At 37.1% G+C, this 14,623-nt stretch overlaps 3 protein-coding genes across 4 annotated transcripts; 1 reads left to right on the top strand and 2 right to left on the bottom strand.

Moving 5' to 3' along the window:
- Positions 1–1,662: 1,662 nt before the first annotated feature.
- LOC134791118 (F-box/SPRY domain-containing protein 1) lies at positions 1,663–4,095 on the bottom strand. The gene is made up of 4 exons (XM_063762144.1): positions 3,635–4,095; positions 3,056–3,329; positions 2,801–2,891; positions 1,663–2,571 (listed from the first exon to the last, which is right to left on the bottom strand). Exons 1-4 carry the CDS (start codon positions 3,982–3,984, stop codon positions 2,477–2,479), a joined length of 810 nt encoding a protein of 269 aa, XP_063618214.1. The 5' UTR covers positions 3,985–4,095; the 3' UTR covers positions 1,663–2,476.
- An 859-nt stretch (positions 4,096–4,954) lies between these two features.
- LOC134790718 (integrator complex subunit 10) lies at positions 4,955–6,850 on the top strand. Its single transcript, XM_063761626.1, has one exon. It carries the CDS (start codon positions 5,003–5,005, stop codon positions 6,758–6,760), a length of 1,758 nt encoding a protein of 585 aa, XP_063617696.1. The 5' UTR covers positions 4,955–5,002; the 3' UTR covers positions 6,761–6,850.
- On the bottom strand, positions 6,472–14,314 carry LOC134790717 (transcription initiation factor TFIID subunit 5). 2 transcript variants are annotated; one of them, XM_063761622.1, is made up of 12 exons: positions 14,166–14,314; positions 13,901–14,086; positions 12,854–13,056; positions 12,337–12,536; positions 11,828–12,029; positions 11,343–11,532; positions 11,125–11,200; positions 10,295–10,432; positions 9,822–10,015; positions 8,684–8,797; positions 7,831–8,029; positions 6,472–7,069 (listed from the first exon to the last, which is right to left on the bottom strand). In XM_063761622.1, the coding sequence occupies exons 1-12, from the start codon at positions 14,226–14,228 to the stop codon at positions 6,861–6,863; spliced, it is 1,974 nt and encodes a 657-aa protein (XP_063617692.1). In that variant the 5' UTR covers positions 14,229–14,314; the 3' UTR covers positions 6,472–6,860. The 2 variants fall into 2 exon arrangements, with proteins under 2 accessions (XP_063617692.1, XP_063617693.1); XM_063761623.1 differs by lacking the exon at positions 7,831–8,029 and having other exon boundaries at positions 6,872–7,069.
- Positions 14,315–14,623: the final 309 nt, after the last annotated feature.

The raw sequence follows: 14,623 nt of genomic DNA, 5'->3' as shown, positions 1-14,623 counted from the left end.
GTAAGAAACACATTTTGTTTTGCATTTGCGAGGTTGGTCTCACAGTAAAAATTGTTCAGTAGGTATTCAAGACCTACTTACGTTCACCTAGCAGAAATGTGGAAAAGAGTCAAAAAAGCACCGTCTGCATTTATAAAAAAAATGGCTCCATTAAACTCGGGTTACTATCCGGCAAAGAGAATTAGATAGTATAGAGGGGTCCTGTCATAGTAAATTTTGTAGTCACAGTAAATTTACTGCCATCTATCGACACACGACCAAAACTCAAAATGAAAACGTATAAAACTATCAAAAAATTAATATATATGGATAAATGATTTCATTATTTTTATATCATTTTGACCCATGTTCATTCACTGATACCTATGTGTTAAAATTGTTAAATAGGAAACGGTGTCGTCACCGCCATCTAGCCGAGGATAGGCCAAAGGTGTATGCGCCATCTGTCCGAGAATGACTTTTTCTTGACTTCCCAGGCACGTTTTTTCCTTAGACTTTATTCATCTTATACGGAGTTACATATATATGTCTTTGCTATCAGGTAACACAAAAGTGTAGGTATATTTTGGTGTTAATTCCATATTTCTTTAAAATGGTTTCATATTCATAAACTTGATACAATAAAACTCAATGACGTGTCAACTAGCAGGCACATCAGATTGTAAACAGGTACTTAGTTGTATTTAGAGGGTTATTATTTACATTTTTTCAGGACATTTTCTGCTGAGAGGACACAACAGAGAAAAGTTTCCCTGTCCCTCTTGGCAGTAAGATAGCAAAGCAGAAAGTGTCTGGGTACCTTTTGAGTACTCGTTGTTTGGGACACCATGTAAAAAGAAGTAGGTACTTAGGTTACGTACTTCCGGAAAACCCGTTTTTATGGCGTCGCATTAGCGAGGTATTTGTCCCAAGTATGGCGTGGCGCTTTGACTTCCTCTAATAACGCTTTTTAATTAGACTCGGTTAATCTGGGGGCACGGCCGTGCCCCCGCCAAGACGAGCCGTAAGTGCAAAACAGGCAGTGCATATCTTTTCTCGGTTTATTATTGAGGCGATCGAAGCGTCATACAAACGGTACAAAGAGTTAAGGTGATGCCATTTACAACAAATTGTTATTTCGGTGAAACGCCGCCTTGTATTTGGATTAGCAGTATTGTTTTTATATTATAGTTTACTTGTCTCTGCTTATGGCCAGCTAAAATATCTAATAATGCCACTAAACACGACCACATTTGGCCGCCGCGTAATTCTTGTGAGCCTGTGATTAAACGAAATAAAATAATCTACCTAGTTATCATAAGAATTCACTGGTTTGTTAAATAAAGTATTGACTAAAAAGTGCATTTTTATTGTAATAAACCCCATTAAGCACGACCGTATTAAATAACATCAGTAACTTGAGAACGGTTATAACAATACAACAAACGTACACGTTTTATTTTTTATTACCATTGGGAGGAGGGGTAAAATCAGGTTCCCTAGTTAGTCATAGAAGTGACCGGACTGAAAAGGTTAGGAACCACTGCTCTAGTCTCTACCTACTGAACATAACTACCCTACACTACACATGTGCAAATTGTAGAAAGATTCCATAAAATTAATCCTATAAAAAGGACAGCATAACGAACCTAAAAACTAATCTTGGATAAAAAAACTGCCATGTTCTTTACGTGGATGGTCATTTTATTGCACAAAATCATTAGGTACTTATCGTAAAACCACCATGTAATATTCTCAATAAGTCAACTTTAGGGCAATGCAACAAAAATATAATGTGCATCATACATTATTATTATTAACCAAAAGAAAATAAATAATAACTTAAATCTATCATCAAATATATACAAATTTTTTACATAATACTATGGTATCTCAAATAAATGCTAACAATTTTTTGGATAATATTCACACTCATGTAAAGTAATAGGATTATAAATTAAAATAAGTAGAAGCATTATATACAAAAGAAAAACCACCACTATATTGACGTGACGAACCATACGGGTCTACCTTAGGGACACTTGCGCCAACCAGGGGGGCGATTTTAGAATTTCGTTTTCAATAGGGTTTTGACTACTAGTCAAATCAGTTTCTTTTTTCGATATGTCGAAACGATTTTGCTACTATGGAATTTATATGAAACACTAGCACTGCATGTGAAGTCACATTCAATTTACCTACTCTTTATAGTTTTATATGGGTTTTCAAATAGAAATTGTGTCTAAAAATAACTGCTGTATATGTTTCTCTATTAATCTTCTGGTGCTTTATTTCATGCAAGGTGCAAAATAATTTATTTTAAATACAGTCAAATACCCTATTCTATTAGTAGAATTTAAATGCCTAGTAGTTGCAATAGTATTGAACGAAATACACGAAATCGAACAGTAGAAATTAAAAAATCGGCCCCCTGGTGCGTTTTTGCCCCTGCAAAACTGGGTTATGATCATGATTATCTAGTTATTGAAGGCCGCCATCAGCCGTCTAATGGTGGACCGAGGTAAACCATAGACACTTCAGTATTTCCATACACAGCTGACACAGTTGGATACAGTCGCTTGTTGGGAAGACCTGAAATAACATGGGAATTAATTAGTGTTCATTAAGACAAGACAATGAAGAAGAATTCTAAAATCCCAAAACAATAATGTATTAAACTAAATAAAAAGAAATCTTTTATAGTGTTGGGACCTTAACATGACTTAATCCAGCAAAGCTCAAATTCATGTTCATCAAAATCAAGTGCATAATTTAAATATATGATTTATAAGTACATCCAATAACTCCATAACTTATTTACCTTTAAATGCAACTCCTAGGAATTCATAATTTCTTTCAAATGACAAAGTGTTATCCTCACAGTCTAATATCACACGTATGCGCTCACCAACCTGCAAAAAGAAAAAAAATCTTCATTGTTAGATGCATTTTACCTTTTTAGACCTAATTTTTTTTTTGTTTTTAAGTGCGCAGCTTCAGGGTAGTTACTAAGACTACTCAGATATGCTATTCTAAATAAATTGCTTTTTTAAATGAATAAATTTTTAAGACTTACTTGATATTTTGGACAATTGTTAAGCAGCGGATAGTGTCCTTGCGTGTCACCATTGTGCAGTAAGTGATTGTCCACAAGATTCCATCCCCAACTCTGTTCATCAGCCCCTAACAACCCCACATAGCCTTGGCATTGTAAAGGTGCTTCTTTGGTTGAGATGCCCACCACAGCTACGGTCCCTAATGGACCCTCCCATATCACTTCCCAGGCATGTCGGCCATAATTGAAACCCACTTTGCCTCTGCAAGCATCTGTGCTTTGTGCTACTGGATTCCTGTAATATTCAAATGAGATTCAATTGAAGTGGAGTCATTTTATAGATAACATAACATAAAATTTACACACATTACATTACATTGCCTTTACCCAGCAGTGGGACACCTTAGGCTAGCAAAAAAATAAAAATTACATCCTTGGGATTGAAGGGGTTATTGTTTCTCTTATCAGTCTTGACAATGATAAATTAAAATATGGTATATTTTTGTGAGAACCACAAACAGTACAGATGCCTTCTATACTAGAGCAAATATCATTGAGGTTAAAAATAATACAAATAACTTATTTAGCTGTAGATAATACCTGTGTAAAGTGAATCCATTGGGTTTGACATAAATGTTTCTGGAACAGTCATGCGGATTCCAAGCATGAAAGAAAGCCTTAAGTTTTGCCTTATAAGTTGTTAATGTGGAAAGCAAGTCGGACTTCATGACTTCTTCTGCCAATCTTTTAAAACAATGTATTCTCCATACGTCGTTGTTTTCATCACTGAGGATTCTGTACCAGCTCTTACAAACCAAGGAACAATTTCGAAGATCTTTCACAGATAGGTATGAAAATATGTTTTCCAATACAAGATCCGGAACTAATTCCGCAATAGAATAACCATCGCACAAATGCACGTCGTTTAATGAGTAATTTAATCTTTCCATTACTTTAGATGATTTATTTGCAGAAAGCGATTTGTTATCATCTTATCGTTTTCATTTTGTTTTATAAAAATGTGACAAAACCCCGACTTCAAGAAATTTAATCACATCAAATGTCACTTCAATAGAAGAGTTTGGTGATCTATGACTTAAAGCCACAACAGACAACCGCACCGCACCGGGACTTGGCGCGGTCAAAATATCTCTTTCTCGCTCTCACTTATGGGTGCGGCGCACCTTGAGGCCTTGAGCTTGGTGCGGTGCAGTAGTCTGTTACGGCTTTAAAAGTTCTATCTAAAGCGCCCTCCACACTCATTTATTTATTTATTGATGCGCGATTCACGGCGCGAAGCCGCGAACACGAGTGTGGCGTCGATTTCGCAGATTGTTCACGTCTTCGCGCCTTGTTCTCCGTTTTTTGTCGGTATTTCGGCCCGCGTCAAAGGAAACGCGAAGCGCGAACTTGCAAGACTCCACATTACACAATATTTTGGCTTCCCTGTGGCAAGATGAATATTAATTATATTATGATTATATTATATTAAGCAGCTATATTTTACGGTTCTACAACAAAACAAAATGGAATAACAGCTAAATCACGTATGATGCCATAGATAATTAACAGTTAAACTCGATCAGCTGATGCTTTTCCGCCATCTTGCCGCAAACCAAACTGCGAAATCGCCGTGAAATGTGCGAGTGTGGAGTCATACGTCAACTTCGCGATTGTTCGCTCCGCGACGTCGCGCCGCGATTCACGCACATAGTCTGGAGGGGGCTTAACAAGACGGACGTACCAGACAGCGACCTTAGTACGCCTGTCTCTTAGCACTATTACGATTGTTATTTTAGATTTCAAAATTCGGCAGAATGTAGTTACTATTGCCGAAAAAAAAAGATTATCTGTCACTGTCATGTTTGAGTGGAGTGAAGCCGACCGAACTTATCATTTTGTATTTGTACTGTTTGCTTATTCAATCAATTTCAATCAACAATATAATCATTGGAAATCAGGATTTTCATGCACAATTTGCATGCAACCATGCCTGGAATTGAAGCTGCTTCAAGTGATGAAGATTATATTATTACTAAAGCCAAAGAAGCTCAGAAGAATAACATACATTCTGCAAAAGCATGGATGCTTACAGCAAAAACACTATTTCCCACAAATTTCAAGATACAGTTTGAGGCTTATCTGATGGAAAAACAATCTGGTAACTTACAGGAAGCAGCAGAGTGTTTCACTTCTCTGATGTTGTCACGTCAAAATCTTCCAGAACTTTTACCAGAAATATCGGCCATCGCTAACGCTCTTAAAACGGCAGAATCTAGTTTTTTGAGTCAAATGTTTGACAAAATATGTCCCGATATACAACTAACAATATTGAAGACTAGTGTAGAGAACAGTGATGACACCATGGAGCACTGTCGGTTGTTGGTTTTATTATTGAAAAAGTTTCCCCAACTTGGAGTTGACAGTCTGGTCAAAACATTAATCAATGCAGATAAATTCTTCAGTGACAATAGGTATGCCAGGCTCCTGGTTGTGGAAACTCTGCCCCTTCTTAGCTCTTTAGAATCCCCCAGATTGTTACAGCGGTTACTGGTCAAAGCTATTGATTTTTACAACTCTTATGTCTATGATGAAACAGAACATGATATATCAGACCCATGGCTAAGACTCTATGGTGTTTTAGATTTACTTGGAAGGCAACTTGGCTGGGATCCTTATCTGATTAATTACAATAATAGCTTAAATAAGGAAGCATATTTTCAAAAGCTACTGACATTAAGAAATTGCGATGATTGTCGTCAATTGCTGTATTGTGGAACCACTTTCTTCTTGAGATCACTTTATGAACAAAAGTCACAAAAAGGAAATCATATTCTTATAGAAGCCCTTGCAGATCCAGACATAACACCGTTGAAGCGAAGAAAATCAGAAATAGAAGTTACTGGAGTTTCATCAAATCAGTTTCAAGCTGCAGCTAATTGTTGGGAGCTGCTGCACAGTAATGAGGTGATCTCTCGGGAATTCATGAAGTTAGCTAATCAGTTGCAAGTCAAACCTTGGTCTGATGGATTTTCTGAAGAATTGGCACTTTATCAAGGAAGATTTGATGAAACAGTTCAGACAGTTCAAGGCAACAATCTTGCTGCTAACATAATGAGAGTTTCTTTTAATTTCTTCCACAAAAAGTATGCAGCATGTGTGGAAAGCATACTGGCAGCCCTGCCACAGCTGCCATCAGTCGAGGGTGCCTTAGAGACAGAGTTGATCGTTGGTGGCACTCACAGACATCTACACTTTTTGCCGCTGACTAAAGTAGCAATAATGCATTACTTCTGCACCTTGCTTATAAGAATTCTGCTCAGCACAGGGAACAGTTCAGATTTAACCTATGGCCACATATTAGTATTGATGCAATTTGGATGGCCCCAGGAAGAAGCGATTTTTATGAACATTTTGGATATTATAAAACGAAAGGGTGTATTTCACTATCATTTATTCTCAGCATATATTATACATATAGACATACTGGAGGAGCTGAGTTTTATGTGGAATGATCAGAATAACAGTGTAGCATTGGATATTTTACCAAATTCCCAACAGCATCTAGGACAGAGAAGGATCGGCACCAGGGGCGCAGACAAGGGAGTAAAGGAAGATTTTAAACAGGCCATGAAAGCCCAAGTTGCTAGAAGTAATGAGTCTATTTTAAACTTGATGATACAGTTTATAACATCAGAACGGTCCTACCTACTTCAAATTTTATGATTTCCCTTTATGTAAAAAAAAAAGTTATTTATTGTAAAAAAGTGTGCTTTTATTATATTTATATAAGTAATTAAAAAGATTGAATTCTAACACGTTATTGTTATGTACTTCCTTCATACGTGCCTACAGCCAGCAAAAGATTACGCCTTGTAAAATGCAAGCTTGTTATTGGTGAATTTTTCGTAGCAAACGAACGCAACAAAAATTTATCTTCCTTTTTCTCCACTGGGTTATTAGGTGCATCTTCTACCGGCACTTCGTCAGTTATAGCAGCAACATCCCAAAGTTTGATTGTGCAGTCCAAAGACCCTAGAAACAAAAAAAATATTGTTAGAGGAGCTTTTAGTCATTTTAATTCTAAACATTAAGTCACAAGAACCTATCTATCTATCTAGCCCCTTTGTTCTGAGTTAGAGTATATCTCTAAGCTCAGTGTGCCGCTTGGCAAAGGCCTCCTCTAGCTCTTTCCATTGAGGTCTGTCGTGGGCCACTCTTCTCCATGAAGAGACTACACCTATTTTTTTTTTTTTAAACAATTATGGCCTGGATGCGAGTCCTTTAAGCCAAGTCTTTATTTTACTTTTGTTCGAACACTTCATTTAAAGAGTTAAATGGCAGAGAATGCACTAGTAATTTTATTAAAACACACTTCACTTTAAATCTTCAACACTGTATTTTTGATATACTTGTACAATGGAACGTAACTGTCAACGTTTTTAAGAATATCAGTGAGGCGGCGGGGGACATTATTATCAAACACTTCACTTAATTCACTTGCAAGGATGAGTCTTTCAAACGCAAACACTTGGCATTTAAATATAAGGTGTTCAACATCTGCAACGCTACCATTCTGGCAGTGAGGACATGTACCATCGGCTATAATCGAAAATCTGGCTAAGTGCGCTGGTGCACAGTTGTGACCAAACCTCAATCTATTGATGGAGACTACACCTACATAGACAAGAACCTACCGCCGCCAAAAAACCGCTCTCATTTTAAAACGACATGAAATTCGCGAAGGTCGCGGTCCGGTGCGGCCGTCTGTAACGGCTTTTATATTGAAAACTTGCCTGAGGCTAAAATAGTTCCGTCTCGACTAAAAGCGAGCGCGTGCAGGGGCGCGGTGTGCACGGGCGGCAGCGCGGCGGCCGGCGCGCCCGTCGACACGTCCCACACGATCAGCTCCCCGCCGCCGCCGCCGCCGCCGCCGCCGCCGCCCGACGCCAGCCAGCGTCCGCAGATGGAGAACTGCAGCGTGAATACTGCGCACTACAAAAATACACGTTTAATAATAAATATAAATAAATAAATATTGGGGACATCTTACACAGATCAAACCTAGCCCCAAACTAAGCAAGGCTTGTACTATGGGTACTAGGCGACGATATACATACTTGTATAGATAAATACATACTTATATACATAGAAAACAACCATGACTCAGGAACAAATATTAGTGTTCATCACACAAATAAATGCCCTTACTGGGATTCGAACCCAGGACCATCGGCTTAGCAGACAGGGTCACTATCCACTAGACCAGACCGGTCGTCACACTTTGTTTCACTGCCAATACATTGACGAGATTATGTTTGCCATGTTTGCACACGGTGCAAGCAGCTGGAGCAATTAAAAGGCGCGCCTACCTTAATACGCATACTGTACGCTGTCTTGTTACACCATTTACTTTCGGTTGCTTCAAACGATGCAAGTAACTGAAGTACGTGTAGGCGACGGCTACTAGCGCAACAAGAGGGCCTACTGGGAAAATTGAATATCTCGTTATCTGCCTTTCTCTCGCTTTTTCATATTCGAACGATACTTGTGGTAGTACCTCTCTTTACTTAGTTTAGCTAGCAAAAAATTACACATGGTAGGAAAAGCTAAGACTCGGCCTGAATGTTGGGGCCGTACTGAACTTACCTTATGGCCCGTCATGATTCTCACTTGAGTTCCCGTCAAACAGTCCCACACGCGAACTGTTCGGTCACTGGAGCCTGTGGCTATGTAATTTGAGTTTGGATGGAATTGCACGCACTGAAAGTGAAAAAAAGGTGCAACTTGAAATTAAAGGTGATTCGAATACCTAATGATTGTTTGCCTGTCTTGTTAATATGGTTGCCATTTTCGGGTTATTCCCACTAGTACCTAGTGGGAATTTTTATTCCCAGTAGTTACCACTGGTAAAAGGTGGGATTTTTTTTTCCCAGTGGTAACTACCAACATTTTGTTAAATTACAATACTAAGAAAAACAGAATAAATAGTATAGTGTAAATATAGAGTGCTTTAATAAATACCACACCGAGTTGGTGGTAACTACTGGGAATTATTTTTCCCAGTAGTTACCAGTGGCAAAAGGTGGGAAAAAAAATCCCAGTAGTTACCACTGGTAAGAACTTGGTGGTAACTAGTGGGAATAACCCCCATTTTCTTACTGGATTTTATTGAATCTTTAGGTCTTTTACGAATGTTTTCCAACTATATCTACAACCCAATTGTAGTAGCAGGTCAATTAGTCATCATCATCTCATCACCTAGCGTTGTCCTGCCATTTTACAAGGCTCACGGAGGGAACATTCAAAATTATAGGGGAGGTATTGGGTTGAGATTAGTCCGGTTTCCTTACGACGTTTTCCTTTACCGAAAAGCGACTAAAATATCCTAAGACTTGTGGCTTTGAAGTTGCAAGTCTTACCACAAGGCTACCAATGATTCTAGCATGCACTGAGGGCCTGTTTACACATTGATTGTTAACCTTTTGAACGCCACACGCGGCAATTGACGTCAACGCAAAATCGCGACAACAACGCCAAAGACGGCATTTGACGTCGATCGTTTTTTGATGAAAATCTACTGAAAAACACCCCACTTTTAGGTTTGCATTATTTATCCACAAAACTAAATTTGACCCCTGTGGCGTCAGTCGCACGGCAACTGGATGCACCGTTTGGCGTTCAAAAGGGTGCGAGTTTATACCTATACATTTTCTACTTGCGTTTAGGAACTTGCACTAAACACTAATCAATGTGTAACAAGACCCTTATTAAAAGAAATCTTTACATCAACGTCCGTGAGATGGCCAGAGAAGATCCTCAGCGGTTGATGGTGGTCCGTGGCCCAGAGACGAGCCGTGCGGTCGTGGCCGCACGACGCGAAGTAGTGCCCGTGCGGGGACCATCTCACGTCCCATACCGGCCACACGTGGCCTCTGTATGCCACTAGGCATGTCCAACATTGAAGGGACCATAGTCTCACTAAAAAAATATACAAATAAGTAGGTACCTATTGAAAAAGTAATTTGACTACATCATAAATTTAAAAATATTTTAGGACTCAGGAGATACGCCACACACGTAAATACAAAAAAAACACGTTCCTTATTCATGTTCAATTAATATTGTATTGTAGTAATTTATAAGTTTTGCATCTAGTGTAATGATCTTTTGGTTGTAATTGACGAACTGGTAGAACAATAATGATTAAAGTTTAATATAAGATTGATGAAAAAGCCTGTTTTGTATGAAATAAAGTACCTGTTGCATCTTCTGAGCAGGATAACAGCAAATTCTTAAATGGATCAAATGAAACTTTGTAGACTGGTCCTGAATGCCCGAATAGCGTACGACAAGCATCTCTATCTCTTTCCTCCATCATTCGTACAAGAACATCTCCTGTTGAAAATACGAAAAAAAGAATAACTCATTTTACTAATGTACCAATAGGGAAAGACTGATTGTAGCTACAAGGTGGTAAAGCGGGCAAAATGCCACGGGCTACTGGCCTGAGAGGGTCCCAAATTTGACCTAGAGGCCGTGAGCACAGGCCTCAGTTGGTACAGTTACGCTACTGATCGATGGACATATTGGAATGGAAGTTTATAACTTTTTTACCCAAAATAATAAAAGGATAAGCCTTCTCGGCACGCTGCCAATAGACGGCGATTTGGGACAAATTTTCTATTTATAGTTTATTTTTAAGCTTAATTTTTAATTTTAGTTTGTATTTTCTATTTTAAGGCTTTTTATCGTTTGTTGCATACATGTAATGTACCTTATATAATAAAATGATAGAAAATTTACATATAATCAAATTAATAAAGACAGTTCATAATGTAACCTGGAATAAATATATACTTATATAGATTTTTCTCCATTCCAGATTTCATCTAAGAAGATTTTTTTCTATAAGGAGGTGATGTGAGAGTTGGAAGATTGTGATTCTCATACAATATAATATATAATTATACATTATATCTCATATGTGATAACTATTTCTACGCGGACGAAACTTTTATTAGTAGTTTACTATTATTATGTTAAGGTAGAAAATTGAATGACTACCACAGGAAAGAATTGCACTGTACCTGCTTCTCTATCAATGTCTTGCAATTTTTCAGCAGATTTCATTCCACGTAATCTTACAGGTGTCAAAGTCCATACCTGTTAAATAAAAGTATTGGATATTGTAGTCATTTTTAAAATATGAGTAGTGAAATCATAATGGCTATACGATGCTCTTTAATGCAATTTAATGTCCAATGTTCTCAGAATTTGATTATCGTACTTGTATAGAAATACTAACTTTGATTGTAGAGTTGTTAAAGCCGACAGCCAACAGAGTAGAATCGTCACAGATATCTGCACAGATAGCCGTGTGGCCGCTGTTCAGCAGAGTATAGAAGCAGATGGAGGGAAGACTTTCCGGTCCCAATTGCACACGTTTTGCTGCCTCTCTAAGAGCTTTTCCTTTTTCAATTTTATCCATTTCTTTTCTGTAAATAATCAAAAGATTGAAAGTTAGCGACCTCCTATCCTAGTTGGTAGTGACCCTGCCTACGAAGCTACCTGAGTTATGGATAATTTCTATTTGATCTTACTGTGTTAGTAACTTCATCTCTGTAAGATTGTCTAATATTTATTTATTTATTTATTTTCGACAATCAAGACTAATCTAATTAGAGATGCATTCAATAAATAAATATTTCTTAACTTAACATGCCTTTGTCAATTAACATGGATTAACTGTTTGTATGAAACAGAATATGACATGTTCAATATCCAACTTACAACTCTGGCAGAGGGATTCTGTCATTTGGAGGTGCATTAGGATCAGATTTAGGTTTCTTCATGAAAATGTTGTCTTTTTTAGCTTTTTTCTTCTTTGGCTTATCTGGAGTTTCCTCAGTTTCCTCTTCATCTTCAGTGGGTACGGGAAACAGTTGTATATCTGGCTCCTTCAATAGTCCATAATACACTTTTGTGCGATTCTCTGCAATTATAACAAAATATGTATAATGTATACACATATAAGTTTATATTAAGATTGATTTTGATCACACCAGGGGCCCGTTTCTCAAAAGCTTGTAACTTGTAATACAAGGGGATGTCACTTTATGACAGCTTTTGTTAGAAAGGGACTTCCACTTGTATTACAAGTTACAAGCTTTTGAGTAACGGGACCCTGCTCTCAAATATGTATGAATTTTGATAGATTGGATTAGGGGGCGGAATGGAGGTTCAATACAGAATTATTAATGGGGAGAGGTGCTAAGACTTGTAATAAATAAAAGTCAAACCACTTCTCGGTGCTTCTCCAAGTATGCTCCCAATGCTAGTCCGGACCTGAGCCAGAGTCCGGCCTGGGCCGTCGTGGATGTCGATGTGGATGTGGTTATTGATGATGTTTATTATGACTGTACAACTCTTTTGTTCATGCAGATAACGCTTGAGTTGTGATGATGCATCTCTTGACATTTGCACTACAAATTTGTTGGTGCTAAAATAAAATATTATATTAAGAACTTAAACTCAAATTTCATCAAACAAAATCATATGGACCAGTCTTGGTATTAGAAATTGGAGTTATTATTTCAAGAAGGGTCTTGTTGAGGGCAACAAGGAGGACCAATGATTTAGTTAAGATCACAGAACCATTGGATAAAGGCTACGTAAACCAGTCCATGAAGGCGGTATATGTCTAGACCTAACAATGGATGTCTTTTGTCTATAATGACATACAAAAAGTTAACTGTTTGTCTTACTACCACAACTACTGTTTTAGTTAAGAAGATATTTCAAATGGGTGAACATTACCTATAGATCTCTGCCAGTTCATTTCCCTTTATTTGTTCCTTGCTTTTAACAATTGATATTTTCTTCAAATCTTCTTGATAGTAGTCTTCCTGTTCTGGGCCAAATTTCTCCATGAAGTTCATGGCATGTTCATTATGGTCATACAATATGAGCACCATGTACATGTGCACAAACACTGGGTACAGAAGTGTAGAGAGCTCATGCTGTAATGCAATGTACATCAGGGTATAATATAAATAAATGTTAAGTGAAGAAAATTAACCCATTAGCACCTATTGTATGCGTTTGGGTACACTTGAGTTTGAGTATTGAGTAGAATTTAACTCAATACTCAAAGTTAAGTGTACTGTAACTTGAGAGTATCAAAAAAATTAGATATTTCCAAAAGTTGGTGTAGGAGCTAATGTGTTAAGAATAGAAGCCATGTAAGTATTTTTAGTAACAAAAAAATTGTTAAATAAAGATATTTTGGGCCAACAAATTTGTTTAACTTATTATAATACCACAAATATACCACTCATAAAATACTTTGAATTGTGTTATTTAAAAGTGCAACATGTCATATAATATTAGAAAAAAAAATAAAGGTGGTCAGGTATGAAATCAGTATGGTCCGAAATAAATGAATCTAGGTGATCACAGTGTATAAATTTGTCACTACAATCATGTATCAAATGGTAAATCTAATAAGATTTATAATCATTCAATATAGTCACCTAGGAGTCCCATTTAGACAATTGTAGGGGATAAAATGAGTATTAACAAATAAGTATATAATACTTATTTATTATTATAGCTTTATTTGCTCAGTGCTTTACATTATTTTATGTTAGGTTGGTTGCAATGATCCCTGCTGGGTGAAAGCCTCCTCTTTACCCTTTCATTTCTCTCTGTTTTTTGCTATTTCCAACCAGTTCTTTCCAGCTAGTTGTATGATGTCGTCTGCCCATCGTTTTTGAGGTTTTCCTCGACCTCTTTATATACTTACCTATATAAATATATATGCAATAATAAGTTCCTATTAAACATGTTACGAGTGCACCTTACCTTGTAAACATCTAAAGAAGTTTCGACAAACTTTTTCAAGCTGTCGTAGGCGAATTCATAACTGTATGGATCACTCTCTGTATGATGTGAAGTCAAAATGTTAGCAAGTTCTACTTCAGGTAAATCCAAGTTTTCTATTACGGCATCTCCCAAACTTGCTTCTTTCCTAAGTATTTCTTCAGTACCCTGTAAAACAATACATTACAAATTAGAAGTACAAAATGCATACCGCAATAAAAACAACAGGTATTTTTGTGAAGTTTACCTTAAGGTTATATTTTCTCAGCAGTTGCAATACCGCCAGAAGTGGCGTAGATTTCTCCCCCATTCTTCGCACCTTAATTTACAATTAGTATACTATACTAAATTTTACCATTTAATTAAAAAAGGAATAATACAAGTAGGACACATTAAAGTGTCAGGCAATTGCAAACGCCAAAGAGCATATAATCACTACGTTCTAAGAGAAGGAACTCCATAGTACGTTTTTGTCAAACGGTTGGTTTTGACAGGACTTGACTGATGTATGACTGATGAGCATCTATTCATACCAACATAAAGAAAATTGTTTATAGCACAGATAAAGAAATATATTATCTATATATTTATCTATGGTTTATAGAAAGCAGTGCTGTGAAAAATCGATAATAGTGAGTTCTCGAAACGATAATAACCGACATGATAGAAAGTAGTGCTGTGAAAAATCGATAATAGTGACTTCCT

Source organism: Cydia splendana, chromosome 5, assembly GCF_910591565.1.
Source record: "Cydia splendana chromosome 5, ilCydSple1.2, whole genome shotgun sequence".
NCBI classification, from domain to species: Eukaryota; Metazoa; Arthropoda; class Insecta; order Lepidoptera; family Tortricidae; genus Cydia; species Cydia splendana.
The sequence above is the reverse complement of the archived record's forward strand: the minus strand, read 5'-3'. Positions and strand labels throughout refer to the sequence as shown.